General features: G+C 47.1%; 1 protein-coding gene across 1 annotated transcript in view; it reads left to right on the forward strand.

Annotated features, from left to right (window-relative positions):
* CAGE1 (cancer antigen 1) overlaps positions 1-22,972 on the forward strand; it is a 1,013,025-nt gene that overhangs the window by 481,121 nt on the left and 508,932 nt on the right. Inside the window, exon 9 of the mRNA XM_086966850.1 lies at positions 15,487-15,564. Within this exon, the coding sequence (XP_086822976.1) occupies positions 15,487-15,564 (78 nt within the window). The remainder of the gene's footprint in view (positions 1-15,486; positions 15,565-22,972) is intronic.

The raw sequence follows: 22,972 nt of genomic DNA on the forward strand, positions 1-22,972 counted from the left end.
GTATACATTTGCACATTTGCACAAATATCCCTTGATACCCTAATTATGTTACATTGGAAGAGATTGTCCTCCGTCTAATAGACCAAGCCCACCCCAGATACTTTGCTGTTCCTAAAACGATAGGCATATCAGTGGTGGTACAAATGATTCGTAGTGCCTCAACACCCCTGGATGTCCCTAGGTTTCTGCAGACAGGAGTTAGCCAAACTATTCTCGGGGTGGCATAAGCTTTGCACACGAATAAAAAGTGACCTGTGCTTTCCTTAATTGCACCACAAACCGGGCAGGACGGGGTAGTTACACTTCTCCACCTACCCGTCAATGATCTCAGAGGGAGGGCGCCTGATCTCAACTGGAAGAAAAGCTTCCTATCCTCTGGGTTTGTAATACTGTCCCAATATAGTTCCAGTGTAGGACACAGTTTGATTTCTAGGAAGTGCCCCGCCATTGTATCTGACCTCGTTCTACTCCAAAGTTTACCATCTATCCAATCCCAATATACACTTTTTATTGTATTTTTACTTGGAAAGGGTTCTCCAGATGGATTGTCCCATAGTTTAGAGAGTCCGAGGTCCCCTAAAACTGCTCTAAGATTTTTTAACCACACTATTTTGTGGAAGATGTCAGCTTTGATTATGGCAAGGAACCCCTCTGCGTAGTGCCTTATCTCCGGGGTAGTCCAGAGGCGTCTCCAGTAAAGGATCGGGCGCAATCGCGCTCGGTCACTAACTGATCTTCTCCCTAGATCAAGACCAAGCGGGATCAGTGGTGTACTCTGGGGGAGACCTGTGATTCCCCTTAGGAACCTATTCTCCGATATCTGTAGAGGGAGAAGCCTATCAAAGCCCCATAACTCTGCCCCATATAGAGCAGACCCAATAGCCTTAGCGTCATATACTGCTAGGACTGGTTTTATGGGCTTTGATTTTGACTTTTTGTGTTCCACCCGGAGTACCCCCGAAATCTGTTGGTGCCTCAATACCGCCATTTCAACATCCTGGGACCATTTTAGATTATTTGCTATCTGTACCCCTAGATATGAAAATACAGAAACAGCCTCTAACTCACAGTTATTCAAAAATATTTTGGGCCGGGGTCTACGCTTAGATGAGAAGGCCATCAGCTTGGTATTACCCACGTTAACTTCCAGGCCATGTTCCCCACAGAAGAGATCAAAGATGTTTAGGGCTCGCTGCAAGCCTTCCGGTGTTTTAGATAAAACCAACGTATCATCGGCGAACATCAGGATCGGAACCCTGACGCCCGCCAACGAAGGTGTGTCGACACTGGCATTCAGCATCCTAGCCACAATTCCGTTAATAAAAAGGGAAAAAAGCAGGGGGGCCATAGCACACCCCTGTCGTACTCCACGTCCAATTGGGAAATCGGCATATGATTCGCCATTCGTGCCCCACTGGACTTTGGCGAAGTTACATTCATGTAGCCTCATTATCAGAGTGAGCAACTCAGCTGGAAGGCCTATATCACTCAGGACTGCCCAGAGCTTTCTCCTTGGGACCAGGTCAAAGGCAGCCCGCAAGTCAACAAAAGCGACATACAGGCTGCCCTCACCAAGCACCACCGTCCCCCACTGCAGCAGAGCAAAACGAAACACCTGATCGACGGTGCTTGTTGCCCGCCGGAATCCAGCCTGATATGGGGACAGGGCATTTTCCTCATCTACCCAGTCCATTAGCCTGTTTACCACCATTCTCCCCACCACTTTTTGGATAGTGGCAATCAAGCTTATCGGCCTATAATTGGCCGGAAGGGACCGATCTCCTTTTTTATATATGGGTATAATAGTTGCTCCCTTCCATAATTCCGGGACTACTGTTCCCTTTGCAATTGCATTTCCTAGGAGAAACATATACCTAGCCCACCTCGCCTTGTCATTTATAAAAACATCAGAGGGTATCCCGTCTAAACCCGGGGCCCTTCCCCCTTTGGCAGCGCCTATTGCAGCTTCAGTTTCTTTGATGGAAAATAAATTCCCTGTAGGGAATACAGCTGAAACTACCTTCACGTCATTAAACTCCGTTGACTCAGCGTACTGCGGTTCAAAATAATCCACCCAGGCACCCTCTGCGACATTGTTATCAGGTTTGTTTGGAAGTCCTCCTCTACCCCACTTGACAATATTCCAGAACAACCTGGAATCCTTCGCCCCTGCGGCCTCCTTTAACTCAGCCCAGTGGTTTTCATCCCATGTTTTTTTTGCCAGTAATACACAAGCCCTATAATGCTTCCTGGCCTCACCAATCGCTACCTTATCCCTATTCCTAATTGCACATTCCAAGCTTAGCCTGGCTTCCCTGCACTGGTGGTTATACCAACTAGCTGGTTTAGGTGGTTTTTTACTGTTAGTATTACTGGACCTCAAAAAATGCGGTTTTAGAGTGGAAAAGAGCTTGTTATGTATGTCCGTTATTTCCCTTGAACCTGGGGTTACAGGATTTGCAGCCTCCATAGCAGCGATTGCAGTATCCACTTCAGAACTTATAAAGTTCATAGCCTCTGCATTCGCTAGTACCCTCAGCCAGTTAAGTCTGCGCATGTCATTGGCCATAGTACACATTAGGCCATTACTTAATTGGGGGTTCCCTGATGTGGCCATCCACCAATCATGAGACACACAGAGGGGATTATGGTCCCTTTCTAGTCTACCCTCAATTTTCATGTCACATACCAACTGCCACAAGTTAAGGCTGCAGAGGACATAATCTATCCGACTTTGACCATGACCATTGTCGAATGTACAAGCACCTTCCTTGTCGCCCTTCGTCCTCCCATTTAGGGCTCTCAAACCATGTTCCAAGCAGATGGCATTCAGTTGTAATATATCTTTCGTCCATCGCTTGACAGGAACCAGATATAAAGTCGTAACACCCCACTGTGTATCTTCTTCATGCCCTAGGGGATCGTCCGACTATCCAATGGTTCAAAGGTCCTGTTTAGGTCACCAGCTACTACAACTTTGTTACCCAAAGACTGAGATTCCAGGGAAGTGGACAGTGCCTCTAAAATGGGAGAGCTCCCAATGGTACTACCCCTGGCATAAATGTTATACAAATCTATCCCTCCACGCTTTTCTGAGGTTATTCTTAACATTTGGATGTCTTTACCGCCCAGATCCACCGCTTTGATTGTTAACTGAATGCATTGCCTAACCCAAATAGTCAGGCCTCCCATCGGTCTGCCCCTAGAACCTCTAATGGCTGGAATTGAAAAATGTTAATAACCAGGAAGAAATATAGGGTCGCAAGCCCACGTCTCCTGGAATAAACAGAGATCGAAACCATTAATGAAATCAATCCAATTTTGGGACGTCAGCGTACTGTTCAGCCCCGCGATGTTCCATGAGAGGAGCTTCCCGGGGCTGTTCATAGATAACTCTCCTGTACAGGACACCCTAGTTCCATTTCGCCCATCCCCCCTCCCTCGGGTGGTATCCTCCATGCTATGATCAACCTCCTGGGTGTCCACGGTACTTAATATAATTGATACCTCTCTTTCGAAGTCCCCGGAAGTAGGAATACACTCCCCACAAGTTTAATCCACAATCATAGTCTCCCCACAAGTTCTCATTTCATTTGATACCACATTTTTGGACAAAACAGTTAACACAGGTTTTCCACATATCTCCCTACGGGACATACTTTCCCTGTTGTTCTGGCAGTAATCGGAACTTGGTCAATAGCTCCACCCTAGATCATTCATTACTTCAAACTGATTATACATTAATCCGTTATGGAAGTTGCCCCGTTGAGAGGGTACAGTAAAAGGTGCAAACCCTTGGGAGGGGAAATTATTAAAACAACCTGGTTCACTGATCATTCCAAATTGTATACCTGTTGGTCTTTTGTAAAAAAATGTAAGATCAACAACACCAATTCTACCCCTACTTGGGCCCCAATTTTGCTTTGTAATCAAACGTGCCACCCTAGGATCTTGAAAGTTAACAACTATACACTCCCCCCCCAGGTTCTTAGGAGTGCAACCTATCCAATCTGTTCTTCTCACTCCAATAATCAGCCCGTCCACTTCCCCGGGCAATGGTCTATTTGCCTTCAACAAGTGCATTACCTTGTTCTTTAGCATCTGGAAGGATTCTGTTTGCCCGGCCAACAGAGGTGGTTCATTAGTGAGGACAACCACATAGGGGTAAGAGTCCGGGCTGAGATTCATGGGAGGTATCCTACGCGGAGCTCTCACCGGGAGGTTAATAGGCCGGCTTATATCAGGAGCAGCAGGACATGTTGTTGAGATGCTTGGTAGTGGCTGGGAACAACTCAATGCAGTGTTTTTGATATTGGAACTGTCTTTGTTACCCCTAACTGGGACACCAGAACGGGGTTTTAAGCTACTTGGTAAAGGCTGCGAACCATTAAAGACAGGATTACCATTTTTAGAACTCTCCTTGTTACCCATAGCCATGGTATCAGGCAGCTTGGTTTGTTTGCTAGTATTACTACTTGGGCAGTCCAACAAAACTGAGTTAGTCTTAGGGGTTTGGCCCTTCGACTGAGGCTTGCTAGCAATGCTAACTATAGGCGGAGAGGGCACTACAATGGACACACTATTGGCCTGAACATTTGGTTTCAAAGAGTTGGTACTTCCCCCAGTCCTGGGATGGGACTTGATTAGGGCTTTGGTAGAAAAGAAGTTATCTAGGGTTGCCTGCTCAAAATGATCTAATCGATCAGCTAGTTTTTTAACTCGGTCCTCGATAGGGTTCAGGAGAGACCTCATCAACCTTTCCAACTCGAGAAGCAGAACTGGAGCGGAAGATAATGTCTCAGCCAATCCCATCGCCGAAGGGACATTCGTATTAGATGCAGGACTAACCGAAACAACTCCATCCTTAGTAGGGTCTTCCCCACCAGGGGCAGCCCCAACAGGCTCACTAGAAGGGTGCAGGGCTACTCCAACCTTCCTTATTTTTTTCGGGTGTTTGGAAAGAGTACACTTCTTCGGGGCAGCACTTCTTTTCCTTTTAATACTTGGTTTAGTTTTATCAATGTGAGCCGACACACTTAATTGGGCGGTAGTCACCTGCCCTAGAAATAAACCAGTTGTTGTTAAGGGCGAGGTGGGGGAGGAAATGGGCACACTCGCTTGGGCAGTAATCACCTGCACTGTAGGTGAACTGGTTGTTAATGTGTGCGAGGTGGGCGAAAAAATAGGCTCAATGGGGCCCACAGACGAGCCAGCCAACAGCTCTGGTGAAGGGGGAAAGGCATAAGGCGTTTCCAATACAACTGGCAGGGTTAAAGATGACAAGGGAGGAACCAATGCCAATGCAGGGAAACCTTGGGGTGGCCTTTTCTCTAAGGGAATTTTAAGGAGTTCAATGGATAACCTACGCTCGGCGCGCCTCTCGGCCAAAGCTATTTCTTTGTCAATATCTTGGGTTGCCCGACTGAAATATTTGTCTAAAGGGCCCAGGATAACTTGCCCCGCCTCGGCCTGAGTGGGGATCAGAGCAATAGGGTTTGAGTTCAAAGACATACTTCACAGTCAAGAAACTATAGGATTAACAATAATATATATGCAAACACCAGGTATTTCCTGATAACCGACTATATCATGTAAAATAAAGGCACAATGTTGGAGGGTAGGCCCAGCCCGGCCTCCTTCGGCCCCTGACGGCCACAGTCGGTCCCCCCCTTGTCCTGGGCTTCTCCCGGGACGCTCCCGCACAGCGGAAGTAGACACCACTATTATAGGTTAGGTGTGACGCACAGGGGGCGGGGCTAACAGGGAGAGCGGGCCAGGTGATCTAAATTGGCCAGGCAGGGACTCCTGGGAGATGTAGTCCCTGCAGAACGCTCGCAGCCCTGAGCAGATGGCCCAACACTCCTCTATCAGCACAGCAGCTCCACAGATTCCCCGGCGGCTTCCCCTGCGAAGCCGGACCCGCGAAGCGGGTCCGGCAAGCAGTGGTGTAGAAGCAGGTCAGCAGCCCAGAACCAGGAGTCCAATAGCGAAGGTCCCAGTAGCACTTAGTCCAATCCAGCAAAGGGTCCCACAGGTGAGAGGCAGGGAGTCTCTTTTACACGATCTGTGCACAGGGGGTGGGGCTAACAGGGAGAGCGGGCAAGGTGATCTAAATTGACCAGGCAGGGACTCCTGGGATATGTAGTCCCTGCAGAAAGCTCGCAGCCCTGAGCAGATGCCCCAACACTCCTCTGTCAGCACAGCAGCTCCACAGATTCCCCGGTGGCTTCCCCTGCGAAGCGGGACCCGCGAAGCGGGTCCGGCGAGCAGTGGTGTAGAAGCAGGTCAGCAGCCCAGAACCAGGAGTCTAAGAGCAAAGGTCCCAGTAGCACGAAGTCCAATCCAGCAAAGGGTCCCACAGGTGAAAGGCAGGGAGTCTCTTTTACATGATCTGTGCACAGGGGGCGAGGCTAACAGGGAGAGCGGGCCAGGTGATCTAAATTGGCCAGGCAGGGACTCCTGGGAGATGTAGTCCCTGCAGAACGCTCGCAGCCCTGAGCAGATGCCCCAACACTCTTCTGTCAGCACAGCAGCTCCACAGATTCCCCGGCGGCTTCCCCTGCGAAGCGGGACCCGCAAAGCGGGTCCAGCGAGCAGTGGTGTAGAAGCAGGTCAGCAGCCCAGAACCAGGAGTCCAAGAGCAAAGGTCCCAGTAGCACGAAGTCCAATCCAGCAAAGGGATAGAGTATTACTCACCACCCTTTCCACTATTTTAGCAGGAAAAGGCAGGAGAGAGATAGACCTAAAATTTTTAGGGCACTCGGGGGCAAGGGAGGCTTCTTAAGCAAGGGTGTCACCAGCGCCTGCTTCCACTGAGACGGAACCACTCCATCAGTAAGGAACTGGTTACAAATCTGACGAAATGTGGGAAACAACTCTATCCTAAACTCTTTCCAGATTTTACAAGGCATCGGATCTAACGGAGATCCAGATGCAATACCATCAGCTAATCTAATAAAGTCCTCCAGCTCCAGAGGCAAAAACTCGGAGAGAGAGTCGGTGATACCCCTTTCGAAATTAACACTTGAAGCCACAGTACTAATTTCCACCGAGTCCTCTGTGTCTAGAGTCAAAGTATTTGCCGCAGCAGAAAGATAAGATACCCCACCCAAATCTTCAATGATGTCATTAACTTTATCATGGAAAAACCTAGCCAGGTCATCACAGAGTGTTTGGGAGGGGGATATCACATTCTTAGAGCAGTCTGGGTTGGTCAAGCTATTTAGAATGTAAAAACTACTTCTAGCGCTGTTCGAAGGCGTTTAGTATCAGGGTGGCAAAATATTCTGCTTTGGTCCTGTTAATGGCCTTCCTATATTCCGCAATCTTTAATCTCCAGGTCAGCATATCCTCGTCCTGGTAACTGCAATGAGTATGCCCCTGTGCAAAGCACTGTTTTAGTGCTTTCCATAATGTGGCGATGGAAATGTATGGATGACGTTGTGTGCAAGGTATTTTGTAATAGTTTGTTGAATCTGTGCTACCACCTCCGGGTGTTGTAGCATAATATCTCCTAATCACCACTGGCAGGTGGGGTGCTCCAGCGGGGGCTGGTACAGTGAAAGTATCACTGTGGCATAATCTGAAAGTGCTGCTGTGAGGATTTCCGTCGCAATGGTCAGTGCATGTATGTCCGTCGTGCCCAGGAAATAGCCCAACCTAGCATACATCTTATGTGCATTAGAGAAAAAGGAGTATTCATATGTGTGGGGACGGGAGTCCCTTCACAGGAACCTGAGACCAATGACCTTTATCCATGCATGACCTCCCTCCTATAATGCCCCCGCCTGCCCATGGCTCTGTCTAGAGAACTATTGAATACCAAGTTGAGATCCACTCCTAGTAATACCCTCCTCTCAGTGGTAGACACCGTCTACACTAATGTTGTATGTAGAAATGCTTCTTGCCCGTCGTTTGGGGTGTATATAGAGCCCACCATCAAAGACTGGCCCCCCAGCATGAAACAGTAAGTGAGGAGCCCCTAAGTTCGGCCTCCTTCTGTCCCACTCTCCCCTTGAAGGACTATGCCACCAAGATGGCCACCCCTGCATCTTCATGAGGGCCGAGGAGAAAAACTAGTGTGGGGAAGTAGAGGACCTAAGGCGGTGGCAATCTTTTGAGAGCAAGTGGGTCTCCCGAAGGAGACAGATATCCGCTTTCAAATTTTCCGAAAGTTGATAATACCGCCCTGCGTTTTACTGGGTTAATGAGCCCTCTCACATTAAGGGTGAGAACTCTAAGTGGTGTGCTCTGCATTGGGCTGTCTAGAGTGATGTATAATACGGGGTTTAATGACCTGCTGATTCTAAGAGATCTGCTAGTTGCCGTGGAAGACTCCATGATTGCCCTTCGTTTGTGTCATTGCATCAGTTGTGTAAGTGAGTGTGGGCCCCAATGATAAAAGCGGTAAAAATTGAAAAAGAGGTTAACTTGAGTACTGGAACAGTAACTTACTTTCAGTCCCACACTCTTACAAGTCTGCAAGTTTGACCATAAGGGGTCCAACATGTGCCAACAATCCCCATCCCCCCCACCCACCACCCAGCCCTTCTGCTATACATAGGTCTGCTGGATGTCTAGTCCTCTAAAGTGTTGTCTGTCTTGGATAGCACCTCAGGAATCGCGTCCAACACTGCCAGTTGCCACTTGGCTATCTCTGCAAGATTTAGTTGCCTCATCTCTCTTCGTGCTCCAGGTCTCCGCCAGCGTGGCTGTGGCTCTCTTGGTTGGGGGGAGGAAAGACCCGACTCATGCCCTACTGTGGGCAGATCCAACCCCAGCACTTGGCAAGCCTCAGTTAGGGATCTTAGTTAGAAAAGTTTCCCTTTCAAGTGGAATATGAGGCAGAAGGGATGTCTTCATGAGTAGGGCATCTCTTGGCTCCGCAAGTGTATGGTGACAGGTCGAACTCCCTCCACTTCTGCAATGTGAGTGCAACTAAGTCTTGGTAGAAGGTCGGGTCTGGTCTTTGTAAGCGATATGGTGCTTTTCCAGAGCTTTGCACAAATGTCCTCCTTGATTTGGAAATCATGCACACATTCTAGAATGTCTGCTGTGAAGCTGTGTGTTCGAGCGAGGTAGTCCAGCACAGTGTGCCCGGTCGATCTTTATTTTAGTGTCCGAGGATGCACCTAGGATGTGGCGAAAGAGGTTCCTAACGTAGCTGAAGATGTCCTCCCCCTCCGCTTTAGTAGCTATGTCCCGTATGTGGACATTATTTTGGCGGGTTTTGTTCTGGAGATCTTCCAGGTGTTCTGATCAGGAAAGGGAAGAGGAATTTGCATCCATTCAGTTCCCCTGAATAGGTACCTCGATAATCATAGATGGAAATGGACACTTGTATCTACCATAACCATTGGTTATGTGTTGACAACCCTCATAGACGCTAAGATGTTAAGTGTGCGGTTTATCTTTTATCCGCCCCTTCACTTGCGTCATGGCATATTCATCGGGTTGACAAACGACGTGCTATATGCCAGCCTCACCCAAGGCAACCTCTGGAAAGGGTAGAAGTGTCCAGAGAAAATGAGAGTTGGAGTGCAGTGCCACCAAGTAAACCAATTATTGAGAACAATTTTAAAAAACAGTGTTGCTCCGAAAAAACCAAATTTATTATAAAGAAGATGCACACTGCAATTTAAAAGGAAAAAATAATAGTATATTAGGTAATTGAGTTACATGATTACCATATAGCTATTAATAGGTCGACATGTTTCAGCTCTATTTGGCCCAACGGGTCTGTAGAGCTTTCGTCAGGACAAGACAAACAGACAGGAATGAATACTCACACAATTAGTGTAATTTTCAAATGGAAGTGTGAGAATTTCACACTCAGATTCCTTCTATTGCAGGAAATCTCTCCACATCAGGAGCCAAGGGGCAGAGTCAGCACAAGCAGGAATTGCGACTAACACGAGGCAAACGCCTTGTGTGTGGCGACTCTTGGCTCCTGATGTGGAGAGATTTCCTGCAATAGAAGGAATCTGAATCACTGGAGGCGCCGGTCAGTCAGATTTGTGCCCACTCTCATCAAGAAGAGGTTCCCCATTCACCCTTCTGCCCCCAATGTCTTGCAGGAGCCATCCTACAGCGTAGGTCCCAGACACAGCTCCCACACTTCCTGGGGTTCGTAAGTTGCTTAGACCTCTTGGGCTCCAAGTGGGAGTGGCAGCCACATTCAGGCCACTATTAGGGTTGAGAACAGTCCCACCATCCATATACGACTCAACAGTCAGTGTAGCTGCAGCTTCTTCTTCGTCAGCAGATCTGTTCTTCTTCCTCAAATCGAGTCGCTGTGAACCCCTCTGCAAGCTTCGCAAGCTCTGGCAGAACTGCCAACCTTGCTCACTGGCCCATCTGTCATCCTGCGTTCTGTGTGCTCCCGGCCACTGACTCCCCGCAAGCCACCTCACCACCCATATTCCAGGCAGCTTATTTCTGTGGAACGCACTACAGGCCCCGCCAGGACAACCAGCCTCGCCACTAGACCCGTCTGCTGCTCGGAGCTCCACACAGCTCTCTGTCGTGTAGCAACCGGGGCCCCCGCCACGTATTCCTGGGGCCTCCGATATCCAGGCAGGGTCTATCTACAGATGCCGCCTTCTCTCGCAGGGCAGGCCAGTATTATAGTATTGAGCCGGTGGCAGGCAGGAGAGACGAGGAAAAGTGTCTTGCCCTGATGCTATATATGCAACGCCCCCTCAAGGAGTCTTATTTAAAGACTGTCCAAACTCCTCCCCTTCTCTTAGCCTCTTCACCTGCCACTTAAACATTTTCCGGCTTCCAGGAGTCTGTCTTGCCAGCTAACTTGATTTTCCCACTTCGACCTCACCGCAAAGAAAGTTCTGCATTAGTCTCATATCTGGATGGAAAAAAAGAACAAGAAGAACAGGAGAGTTGCATTAAAATACTTGATTTTACTATGTGCTGAGCTCAATCCCAACATCATTCTGCAAATAGAGGTAACTAGTGTTTTTGTTCAACTTGTATATACTGTTGACAGGGCTCATCCAGAGAAGACTTGAGTGAAGATAACCTCGTACATATTTACTTGTGGGTCTAATGCTGAAATCATACTCACTACAGTTTTGAAGATTTTGATAAAGGAGCCTCTAGGGACAATCTAAATGAAAACAAAACAACAAAAATACTGAAGGTTGGTTGAGAATTTAAAGGCTTTTGTGAGTTGATACCTTAAGAGATAGAGTTAATACTAGACTAAATTCTTATTATTTGTTTGTTTATAGGTATGATATCTTCTGGTGCCAATCATCAGACTGGTGTGATTGCCTACAGCAATATTGCTCTTGAGTAGCGAGCCACAGCATCTTTGACTCTACACGCTCTCTCCACCCCAACCCCTTTCCCCCTGGGATTTGCCACTGGAGCAGTGTCTCCTCTTGTAAACCGAGGGCAAGTCTCGGAGGAATTAGGGAACTAGCGTTGTCGCCCCATTGGAATCATCTTGGATCCAGGTAGGTGACTTATATCACCTACCTGGATCCCAGTGATTTCATCTATGGTTGGTGTAAGATGAGGTTCACACTTTTTTGCCTGGTTGGTGACCCTCATCTCCATACAAATGCGGTTGTTTCTGTTTCTTTGCCACCACGATGGGGGAGGCCTTTAAAACGCTCAATGAGGCCTGATTTTTCTAGCATCTTTAGTTTTAGTTCAACTTTGGTGCGGAGATGGAAAGCAATCCTCCAATGCCGGAGTGCCACCGGTGTGACGGACTTGGCAATGTGTAGGTGGATGACTGGCCCTTTTACGCTACCGATCCCCCCGAATAAAGATGCACACTCTTGCAGAAGGTGGTCAAAGTCCTGGGCATGCACACTTAAAGCAACCTGTATTAGGTTCAGGTCTTGGGCTGTGCAGTAGCTGAGGAGGGACCCAGATCCTTCTTGTGATACATACACCTTTGCTCCCTTCCAAGTGGTGTCATGGGAGAGATCTGCTTGGAACATGCCATGGAACCTCATTGGTGAGCGGTCATCAAATACATATATTTGCACCTTAGTGTGGTGAAGCGCTGGCGGGTTGGGCAGACTGTGATAGACATCCGCGGCCATCAGGTTGATCGAGGCGCCAATGTCAATGAGGGCGGAGATGGTATGGTCTTGTACTGCCTCCTGGGATAGGGGGGGCTGCCTGGTGATTGTCTTTGAGACTGTCAATTGTTCTTACAACATGGACCACATTGCGTCATCATCATTAATGTCATTGTCAGATAGGGTGTCTGGTAGTGATTCCACTGTGCAGACTGCCTTCATCAGCACTGTGAGTTGTCATCCTTGAGATGAGCGGCATACTTTGGAGAAGTGGTTTAGCTCACCACACACACTGCAGGTCTTGCTGCTGGTGGGGCTGTTACCCCGTGAGGGACGGGCCACCACATGAGCCACATGTGGGGGTTGTCGTCCCTGGCTCCGTGGGGCCTGAAGATGGCTTGGCGGACTCAAGTTTCAGAGTTCGCTACCTTTTTTAGACAGCATTGACAGGCTCTTCCTTGAAGTGAGTTGATGCGTTGGGGTCCATGTGGGCCACGCAAACCTCGGAAAGTTCCTTGGAGTGGCATAGTGTCATAATATCTCTCATGGACATATTAGGCTCTTGGAGGATCCTTTCGCAAAGCTTGGAGGATGCGCACCCTTGCATGAATTGGCAGTGCACTTCGTTGTCCTCATCTGGCTGAATACAAGTGCTGGCAAGCTTTCTTATCTGGCTGTGGAAGACATATACCGATTTGTCTGGCTTCTGCCAGGCTTGGCGCAGTAGAAACTTCTCATAGTCAGGGTTGGCATACGGTACAAAGTGCGCTGTGATTGATCTTTCAGGGGGGCATGATTATGTGGAGGACCGGCTTCAATAATGGTCTTGGAGCTCTTGTGGGTGTCAGTGCCACCCAAGTGCATGAGCATGGGGCACCTGCTGCCTGCAGGTATCTCAACAGCTTCAAAGTAGATTTCTAGCTGCTCCACTCACACCTTCCAGGGAGCAGCCTGAGAGGGTCCTGTGATAGTGAAAGATTCCAGAGCGGGGATGGATGCCATGAGACTAGTGAGGGTAAGAACCGCAAAGTAGATGGACCACAGGTGCTAGCGATGAAGTCCAACAGACACCAGGGTGGGCAGCAGGAGAGAGAGCGCAAGATCCACGTGCTGGAGCCAGGCAGGTTGGCAGTCCTCAGAGCGTACGAGGATGAGGAAGGCTAGAGGATGCAGGAAAGACGAACAGAGAGCACATGGGCACAGGGGACCACAGATGGCCTTCACAGCAGCAGCAAAAACCAGGATGGCAGTGCCACTAACCTATTTGGGGCAGAGTCCATGTAGCTTACAGTGTCAGTGGACCCAGGCCTAGAAACTTCAAGTTGGTGCTGGTCCACAAGGAGCGGGAGGCAGGCCAGCAGAGGCTATTTGCCACAGCACCGCCGCTGAAGATGCAACCCAGCCTGCTGTGATCAACTCCACCTTGCGGTGTCATGCGTGCGTAGACCACCACACTTGGTTGACGATGTGGTGGGCAGGAATGAGGCAGCCTGCCATAGGCAGCGGTGACGGCAGTCCAGCGGGCGTGGGACAGCACCGGTTGAAAAGCACTGTGGTCTTCAGCCAGCAGGCCCGTGAGAGGGAGGGGGGCACATGTGGGAGGCATGGGTCCCTTGTCGCCAGTGTACTGTGGGGGTACAAGGCCCAGCAGCTCAATAAGAGACCACGCACTCAGGGGCATAGTTGGTGGTCTTCAAACTGACCATGCCCAGTGAAGGAAGTAGCCCGATTAGGGTCACCCGGGTCACTAATGACCACCTCTCAGCCTTCCATACCAAATGAAAAGTCGTCAGACAGTAGAAAATACAAACCAATAAGTGTTTATTAATATACACTCAGAGCGGAGCCCGGTCTGCCCAGTCGCTAGGAGTGTTGCAGAGGGGACTGAAATCGACAAGCTAAGCAGTGAAATACAAAAAACGGTTTCAGCTCTTCTATCGTTCACAATGTATCTTCATTCCAAGATCGTTCCATCAGGGCTCGCCACTAGACAAGTGGGACCTCTTTCTAGTGAGAACGGTATGCACTTAATAGGAACAGTGTATTCATTACTGGAACAGAACAGAAATGAAGAAAACTAAACTCTAAGGGGAGCATTTCTCCGAATTTCAACGAGATCAGTTTTGAGCTGCTTAAAATGGTGCCTGTGAAGAAAATGGTGCAGCGAATGCTAACTTACAAAGGGCAATGTGCAAACATGAACATTTCTATCCTAACATCAGAGCCCCGGGATATTTATTCATCAGCCGCTGCCAGTAGTGGGAGTACCTGCCGGACGGTGATGTGGGGAGGGGGAGGGGCAGGGTGGGGGATAGTAATGTATGGATTGCTGACCTTAACAGGTAAGTAAACATAGATATGAATAAAACGAATTTCGTTGTGTGCACTGCATCACCAAATGCGATGCAGTGCATGCAACAAAATTCGTTTTATTCATTTATATGTTTACTTACCTGTTAAGGTCCATAATCCATACATTACTACCCCCCACCCTGCCCCTCCCCCTCCACACGTCACCGCCCGGCAGGTACTCCCAATACCGGCCGCGGCTGTTATTCATTTCTCTGGCGCTCACTTTACTTACGCAAGCAGGGGTTGCGTGCGTATCCCCCTGCGCCGTGCACAACAGTGGTGTTGCCCAAACTTACTGCAACGCTACAGGCATTCTGTATCACTGTTTTTCAGTTCCAAGACAGCGGACACTTTTCTCCCAAATATGACTACCTTGTTGGAACTTTAAAAAAATCATTCAATATTCTAAATAGCATTCTGTTATGGCCGTCCACTGGCAGGTGTAGACGGTGGCAATTTTTCTTTTTTCTAATTTTATTCTTTTAATTTATCTTGCATTTGCTTGTTGGGTGAGTGTGTATTGTATCTGGGTGGGTGGTTATATGCAAGAATTAGTCAGTGGGTGGATGAATGGACTAATGAGTGTGAAGATGAGTGTCAGGGTCCATTTATAATGAGTTATAAGTGCTTAAACCTACTAGAGATTGAAAGGTAATATCAGTTCTAAACGAGCCCTTTGGGATTGCCAGTGCTTGTTTATATTAACTTTGCAAACGTGACAAACAGTGAAGATTATTTTTTATTACACTGTGTGTAGAAGAATCCAGTAAAATTACACTATGAAACATACGGACTCTGCAAAAACCAACTTTTAGAAGGACCCATTCTAGAATTTGTTTGCAGGCACATTTTTTCTGTTAAACATGTTTTCCTTTGAAACTGCCATCATAGAAGATGACAAATTTCAGATCTTTACAAAATGCAGCATTTTTCACCTTCATGGGCAGAAGTTTATTTTTCATATGCCCAGTTATTTATAGCATGCAATACTGTATCAGCAAGCACTATGTAGAAACTAATCTATAATAATATGTCTTCAAATTTGTTTTTTCTACTAAACATAAAGCAACTTTCTTCTCAGTTGCAGGAACGTAGACTAAATCTGTCAACCTTAAGATATTTCGCCAATGAGAAAGCTTCAAGCGAAGAGGTTACTAAGGTGAGTTCATAATGTAGATTTCTCCCTGACTGAGTAGGAAATCACAATCATATCACAGCAAATAGTATTAAACGTATCTTTATTTCAGCACACCGAGGTACACAAAGAAGATGTCATTGTGGTTTTGATAGCACAACAGTAGGCAAACAGTAGAGTCACCCTTATTGCTTTCTGTGAAGATTGCTCGGAAGGACCTCAAAGAGGTTGTACATAGAACCAGACAAGCAATAAACTGTTATCCACACAAAGGTCTATTTAAGCCAAAACAACTGCAGACTATAAGGAAAAAAACTAAAAACATCAGGTCGGGCAGTAAGGAAGGGTGTCATACTAGCTTTTGGTTCTATAGTAAAATTATGGTTTCCTACACATTTTGAAGAAAATCTACATTTGGACACACCCCACAGAAGCTATGTTTGTGGAAGTTCAAAGCCTGTCAGCAGCATTCATATAAGTGCGTACAATACATCTAAATTTAAAGGATATAAAGGTGGATACATAGAACCGATAGGTCGACTTGAAAATTCCTTGTCAGCTGCCATACAAATGGAAGACTTTCAAAGACACCCTATCTAGCAGAGTGCTACACATGCTTGTGTCATAACCAGTCAACTGAAGCACTAATCACTCTCACCAATCTAGGGTAGTAACGCGGACTGCATGAAAAGGTCAGAAAGAGATTAAGAGTAGGGAAACGGCTGTGATTGCCCCAGTCCTCAGCTCATAAAACGGAACACAAGGAACTACATAGTGTGCAGGTTTATACAGGAATCCGGTATTATAAAATAGTAGAATTTCGGTAGGCTTGGAAAAGGTAACAACAGACATATTTGGGGGTAAAAAGTTGTTTATGGACTCTAAAACTGACACCAGAAACTCACCTGGAATTATGTCGGCTTAAAGGAGTGTCTCATAAAATCCAAGACATTATTGTATGGCCAGCCTAACGGGAGTGAAAGGACAGGTTAAAGGAAAGTATACAAGAGAGTTTTAATTTTTTGCATGTGAATACTTTTAAGAGGAGACAAATTAAGATCTGTCTCTGCCTTCCGGCTCAGCTTTGTCTGTCAGACTGCAAGCAGAAATCACATATCTATAAATGTTGAACTGCAGTACGTTCTACCCTTTGAAACAAGGTCAGAAAGTTGGCCACACCTAAGATCAGAAAGTTGGCCAAACCCTTTAGATGCACTGCAAGAGAATCTAGACTCACATTCGTCCATCAGCAAGTCCAGTGTCTCCTAACAGTTTTATTGTTCCTGGGTCCCAGTTAAAGCCAAAGCGCCTGGCCATGCAAGGGAGAATGGAAATGTATCAAACTTCTAGTATCTCCCTCGCTGGCACAATCAGGAACTCTTGGAAGGAGGGTGGGGAACAATGCTAGAGTCCTAAAAAGTAACATCAAAACACCATAGAATTCAACAAAAAGCTCCTTACTCTGTCCAAGAAGTGAACGATCAGGGAAAATGGAGGGAAAACATACAGCCAGGGTCCACCTAGTGCTAAATGAAAGCTTCTAAAATGAAAGCAACTGGATCCTGTTGTCAGATGCAAATACAGGTAGATATTTATCTAAGTACTAGTAGATCGATATTCAATGGCCCCCAATTCCAAGACAGGACTTAGAAGATGCCCATACAGCATCTAGTCATGTGTTGGCAAATAACACTTGAATGATAGTTGATGAACTAGTGAGGGACACATGACAACATTCACTGGTAATACTTGGGAGAGGTTTGAAGGAGGATCCACTTAGACGATTTACTTATCAAAAAACAGATATTTTACATTCATAAGACCTTTTAACAGCTGACCTTGTCTTGGATGACTGACTGACCTAGCAGGCACCCGACCACCCAGACTTGCATCTTCCTTGACATACATGTTTTAAAATGGTCCAGTGACTGCTGCTCCATTCCAGGCTTGCACATTACCTTTCCTCAGCTGTAGGCACCACCCATGAAGGCTGCCTTCACTTTGAGCTACTATAAAGTCCTGTTCAACAGTGGACCAGGAAAGACAGTCTGAATTGTGAAAGAGAGGCAATCCACAAAGCATACTAGTTTTCTTAAGTAGTATGAACAAAGCTCTGCCTAGTGGACCTTCCTGTTCTTAAATGGTTTCAAAGGCACAAGCCTTAACTAACATGAAGATTACCTTTGCCTACTGATTATCAAAAATAGAGGAGCCTGCTACCAATCTATATGTAGGTAAAAGAGAAGACTTGAACAAGACCTTCCTGGATTTGCTCTGCAGCAGGTAGGGAGTGCAACATTGGATCTTTGAGTGCCTCTGGACCTTTGAAAGAAGAAATACCCCAGCTGAAAGCACCCATGGACACAGTGGTCTCATAAGCGAGGAAAGCTTTTCATAACACACCTTTCCTTCTCTCATTGGACCAATCTGTAATGCTATTGCCAAGAAGGCAGGTTGTATTTTGGAGTCAGCCAAAAACGTTTTCACATTTAGACAGGAATTGCCAGAGCATGATGTTTCAGGTGAATCCAAAGCTTTGAAAAGTGGGATGGGTCGTTAGAGAGTCAGCACCTAATTTAGTTTGGCGGACGGGCTACGCTGTCACAAATGTGAAGGATATTGTGTCTGCCACCTTACAAGTGCATTATATCATGTGGCACTTGTAATAAGGCGTATGGGATATTCATCATATTTGTAACCAAATACCCCTCTGCCAAACTCTCTCTTGACGGGCATTCGGCCGTGAGCCAATTCTTTTCTGCAGTCAAAGCCAGATATTCCAAGAAGGTTGATGACCTTTAGGTCAAGCTTTAGAATTGCTAGTAACTCTAAGTCCAGAGTGGGGCGTGCACATACAGACCTTATCCAGAAGAGACCTCCATTAGGAATGACTGCGTAATAATTATTGGAAATATTTCCCAATGTTGGGGATAAAGAACTACTCTGGAGAGAAAGAATACTGAACTTCCAAAGGGCAACCACAGGGTGGACTAAAACGTCCTCTAGTATTGCCATGTGGGTTTGGGAAGGGCTAATTGAGGCATGTTTAAGGAGGGCTATCTTGCAAGGACCTTGATTTTGCTCTCTATAGCCACACAAGTGTAAGCCTCCAATCTGGATTCCAGGGGCAGGCCATAGAGGAATATAAGGGCACATAGATGGAGGGGGAAAACACAACATCCTCGCATCTGGAAACGTAGATTACATTTTCATTTAAAATCTAAATGTACCCCGCAGGGTTCACTGAACACTCACTTAAATGGTAGATTAATCCCCAGTAGGGTCTCTTCTCTCTTTATGACTTATAAGCATCAGGCACAGCAAACATGCTCTGACCAGGTGACATTACAATAACATTCACATCACCTAGCAACAGTAATAACACCAGAACGGAAAGTGCTTTATTGTCCATAGTCCTGATCAAGGTGACTGCTCAAATGTTACAAATCCTTGTTGCAACCCCCAACGCTGTTCCCACACTACTAGAACAGCAGTGCAACATAAGATGATTACCTGTTCACTTGAGAGCTTGTGATGGTCTCATCTGATAGAGATGTCTAGCAGAGGATTCCTTACCTTAGAATTATTCCCTGGCACCAGACTGGATCTGGAAATTGTTCTACAGCAGGAACTCTGTGTGTTGGTAGAGGGCGTCGAGCGACACCGTAAAAACATTGTCAATCAGATGTGACATCAACAGATTCAATATAAGCCTGCCCCTGTTATCAGTTTCTTCCTTTCCACGTGGATCCAGAGACCAGTACCTCTGGCCATTTTTGGCCTATCTCAATGTTGTATGCCAAACAGTGTGTTTTTTTCTGCATATTTTCGGGATCATGTGAACTACGATGTCCACCTTGCACTCTCATCATATTTATATGTGGTGTCTGGGCATGCACCCTGACTCCGAACGGTGCAGCTCATGTCTTCAGCTTCAGTTGTCGGCTTTTCAGGAGTCTCATATGACACTCCTAGCGGCACAGTGGTTGAAGGTTCTTGATCAGTTGTTTCCTCTTCTCCCTCTTAGGACTGCTCGAGGACCAGCTCCCAAAGTCCTTCATCCTCTCTATTGGCTGGTAAATCATGCCTTATGCCATCGGGCCAAAGCCTTCCACTACTTTACCACATACACGCGATGTCCTTCACATGGGGTCGGAACTAGAATCTGTCCCACGCCTTTGGGTGTTTCCCGGCACCAAGGCGACTATGGCTCACTTGTGAGAATACTATCTCTCCCTTCATGCCATTTTTGGTTCTCAACCTCTCTCTGGTGCGCGTTGCGGCCCCAAGGAGGTCCGTAAAGCCTCAACTGACGCCACACAAGAGATCTCCCTCGGTGCCAGTGAGGCCTTCTGAATTTGTGATTGAACCACCGGTGACACCAGTGTTGGATCTCTGGCAACGCCATCTGCATTAATGGTGGTGATCACCCCTACTTTGTCTCTCTTCTCCAACTCAGAGGTTTTCTATCTTCGAAGCAGGTTGACTTTAAGGACGGGGCTCGGTGGAACAGTTCTTTTTGGGCAACCTTCCTCCACTTTCAGAGTGCTGCTATTTTGCCCTTCGGAGTTTCAGTGGGTGTCTGACCTTGGTGAGGCTACTTAACTTGATTCTTCCCCATCCTCCGGCTGGTTTACTCCTCCTAGTCTCCCCTCGGAGGCTAGCTTGGCTTTTGCTGAGCTTTTGCAGAGAGTTGCTGTGGTTCTAGGGCTGCAGTTTCGTTCTGTGGAAGTGGCCACTGACCACCTACTTTGGGTGCTTTATCAGGGCTAGATGAGGACTGAACCTGTGTGCCCCTTCAGTGAACCCCTCTTTGATATTCTGTTGGGCCCTGGGCTAAACCCATTTCGATGGTCTCCCTGGACCCGTCTATAGCTCATAGTCACCATCCTGCCCCTGGAGACCTGCTCCGCCTTTTCCAACAGCCTACTCTGCGTAGCTTTGTGGTTCAGACTGCTACAGCCTCCCCTAACATTGGCACTGTAGTCAACACCCCTCCAGACAGGGAGTCTAAAAGTGTAGATACTCTTGGTTGATATCTCTTTTCTGCCACCAGCTCAACTTTGTGGTCCCTTAACCCCTTCGCTGCTCATGACGAGCTCAGCTCGTCATGCAGTACACTGGTCGTGTGTTCATGACAAGCTGAGCTCGTCATGAATTATGGACTATAACAATTTCCAGCACAGGAGGGGAATTGCCTTAGCAGTCATGTGGTTAATACCACTTGTGTTTTGGGCTATTTTTCTCATGTGTTGTGGACTCTGTCTCGCAACTTCTCCCCTGCGTCCCTGATGACTTTCGGGTCACTCTTACTCAGTTGGTCCAGGATGGCCAGTAGGTGGCTAAATTGCTGATTCATAGTGGCATGGATACCACAAATTCTGTAGGACAAGCCATGGCCCTTTCAGTACCTCTTTGCCGGAGTGGCTGGCTATGCACCTCTGGCTTCTCTGAGCAGTAGCGGTCGGTGGTGGGAGTAGCTGCCGGGCAGTGACGTGGGGGAGGGGGAGGGGCAGGGTTGGGGTAGTAATCTATGGATTAAGGAGGATATATATGTTTACAGGTAAGTAAACATATAAATAAATAAAATGAATTTTGCTGCGTGCACTGCATCACATTTGGGGATGCAGTGCGTGCAACAAAATTAGTTTTTATTTTTTTATATGTTTACTTACCTGTACTCCTCCGTAATCCATAGATTACTACCCCCCACCCTGCCCCTCCCCCTCCCCCACGTCACTGCCCGGCAGCTAGTGTTCTTTTGCTGTTTACCAAGTTCTAATTGGAGTGTTTTCATGGTATTGTGAGGATATCCTTTTGCCTTGTTCCCTGTCCAACAGGTTACTTTGTTTGTGTACCTTGCAAGTATCCCTCCATATGTTTCTGGCATGATTGTACCTCTGGCATGATTGTACCTCTTATAGGGGACTCTACATGTAGTGCTGTGGTGTAACAATGCAAGCCGGGAAAGGGGGCACAGGGGTTCTGCGTGCTCATGCCCCCGATGTTGAGTGTTTCTCCACACTAGCAAGGGGGTTCTCTACTTCCACTTTATCTGGTGCCCTTCTTTCCTAGAAGACACCAGGTAAGGGGCATGGTTCTTAGCCCCAGGGGTATTGCTTGGTCCTGACCTAGATAGTGTTCCTTCTTCTCTCTCTTCAGGCATTAGCATTTCTTGCGCTAGTTCTTGCTAAACACAGGTAAGATGGACTCCTGCCTCCATACCTTGTCTATATCTTGGTATGGGTGGCCTTCTCTACCGACCCTTTCTCTTCTATATCTCTGCATTGCCTGTTTCAATCTGCTTCTGCCCTGCGCATAGCTACTATCGCTTTTCCATTTGGGACAATGTATTTTTGCACTTGGGGACATTTCCATAACACCTCCGATACCACCCCCAATATTTCTTTACTGACTTGGCTGTTCTTGAGATCTGCTGTCCCCCCTTTTTCGGGGGATTTATGCTATTTTCATCTTCCCTTTCTTCGCAGACATGGGTTTCTTGACCACCCACGAGGGTTTTGTTTGTAAGGAGGTTAGAGATCCCCAGGGATTCTTTCCCGGGAATTTCCTTCTCTCCTTATGAGTGCAGATACAGTTCCAATTCCTTGGGGGGTTTGGTTTCCCTTAAACTAATGAGTATAACAAATACAATCTTGAGTGACCCTCACTTATGATGGTACGTGGCTTTTTGGCCGGGCACAGGTTGTCCTGTGCAAACAAACTTTCTCTTTGCTTCTGGCCTCCACGCTTGTTAGGCTGTAGGCACTGCCTCTCCATCCGTTACTTCAGTCTTTACACTGGTTCTTTGGTTTGGACCTTCACTTGTGGTGTTGTTCTTTCCATACTATTTTCTCTGTTTTTGTCTGCTGGTTCAGCCAAGTCCCTTCTCTGTCTGCTGGTCTTTCTTTTAAGATGGGGACTAGTTATCTGGCTAGGCCTCCCCTGTTTTGGCCTTGGACAACTCAACCCTTTTCACAGTTCACCATGGTAGTCTAATTTAAGTGGGGTTTTTTCTCCCCTGCTATTTTCTTTTCAATTGTCCCTCGGCTGTCGGATCGTAACTGTTCAGTAGGTAGTGTGGTTTTCTGTATGCTTACTTTGTTTTCTGGGTTATGTGACTTCGCCCCCATCCCTTTTATATGGGGGCATGTAGCGGGTTGCCAGCTCACTGTCCCATTTCCGGCCTGTGACCGATGTTGTGGCCGTTTATATGTACCACCTCTTAGGCACATTTAGTTATACAGTGTACATTTCTGTATCAGCTTGTGTTGATATTTATATATAACGTGGAAAAAACCAAGTACTTAGTTATGCACCCACCCCGCAAACTTGGCCGTCCTCCCATTCTGAACTCTATACCCCTTGAAAGAGTGGCAGAATTCGACTACTTGGGAATTCGACTTAACGATGCGATGAGCTGGACCGCCCA

Source organism: Lissotriton vulgaris, chromosome 4_1 (genome assembly GCF_964263255.1).
Source record: "Lissotriton vulgaris chromosome 4_1, aLisVul1.2, whole genome shotgun sequence".
NCBI lineage: Eukaryota > Metazoa > Chordata > Amphibia > Caudata > Salamandridae > Lissotriton > Lissotriton vulgaris.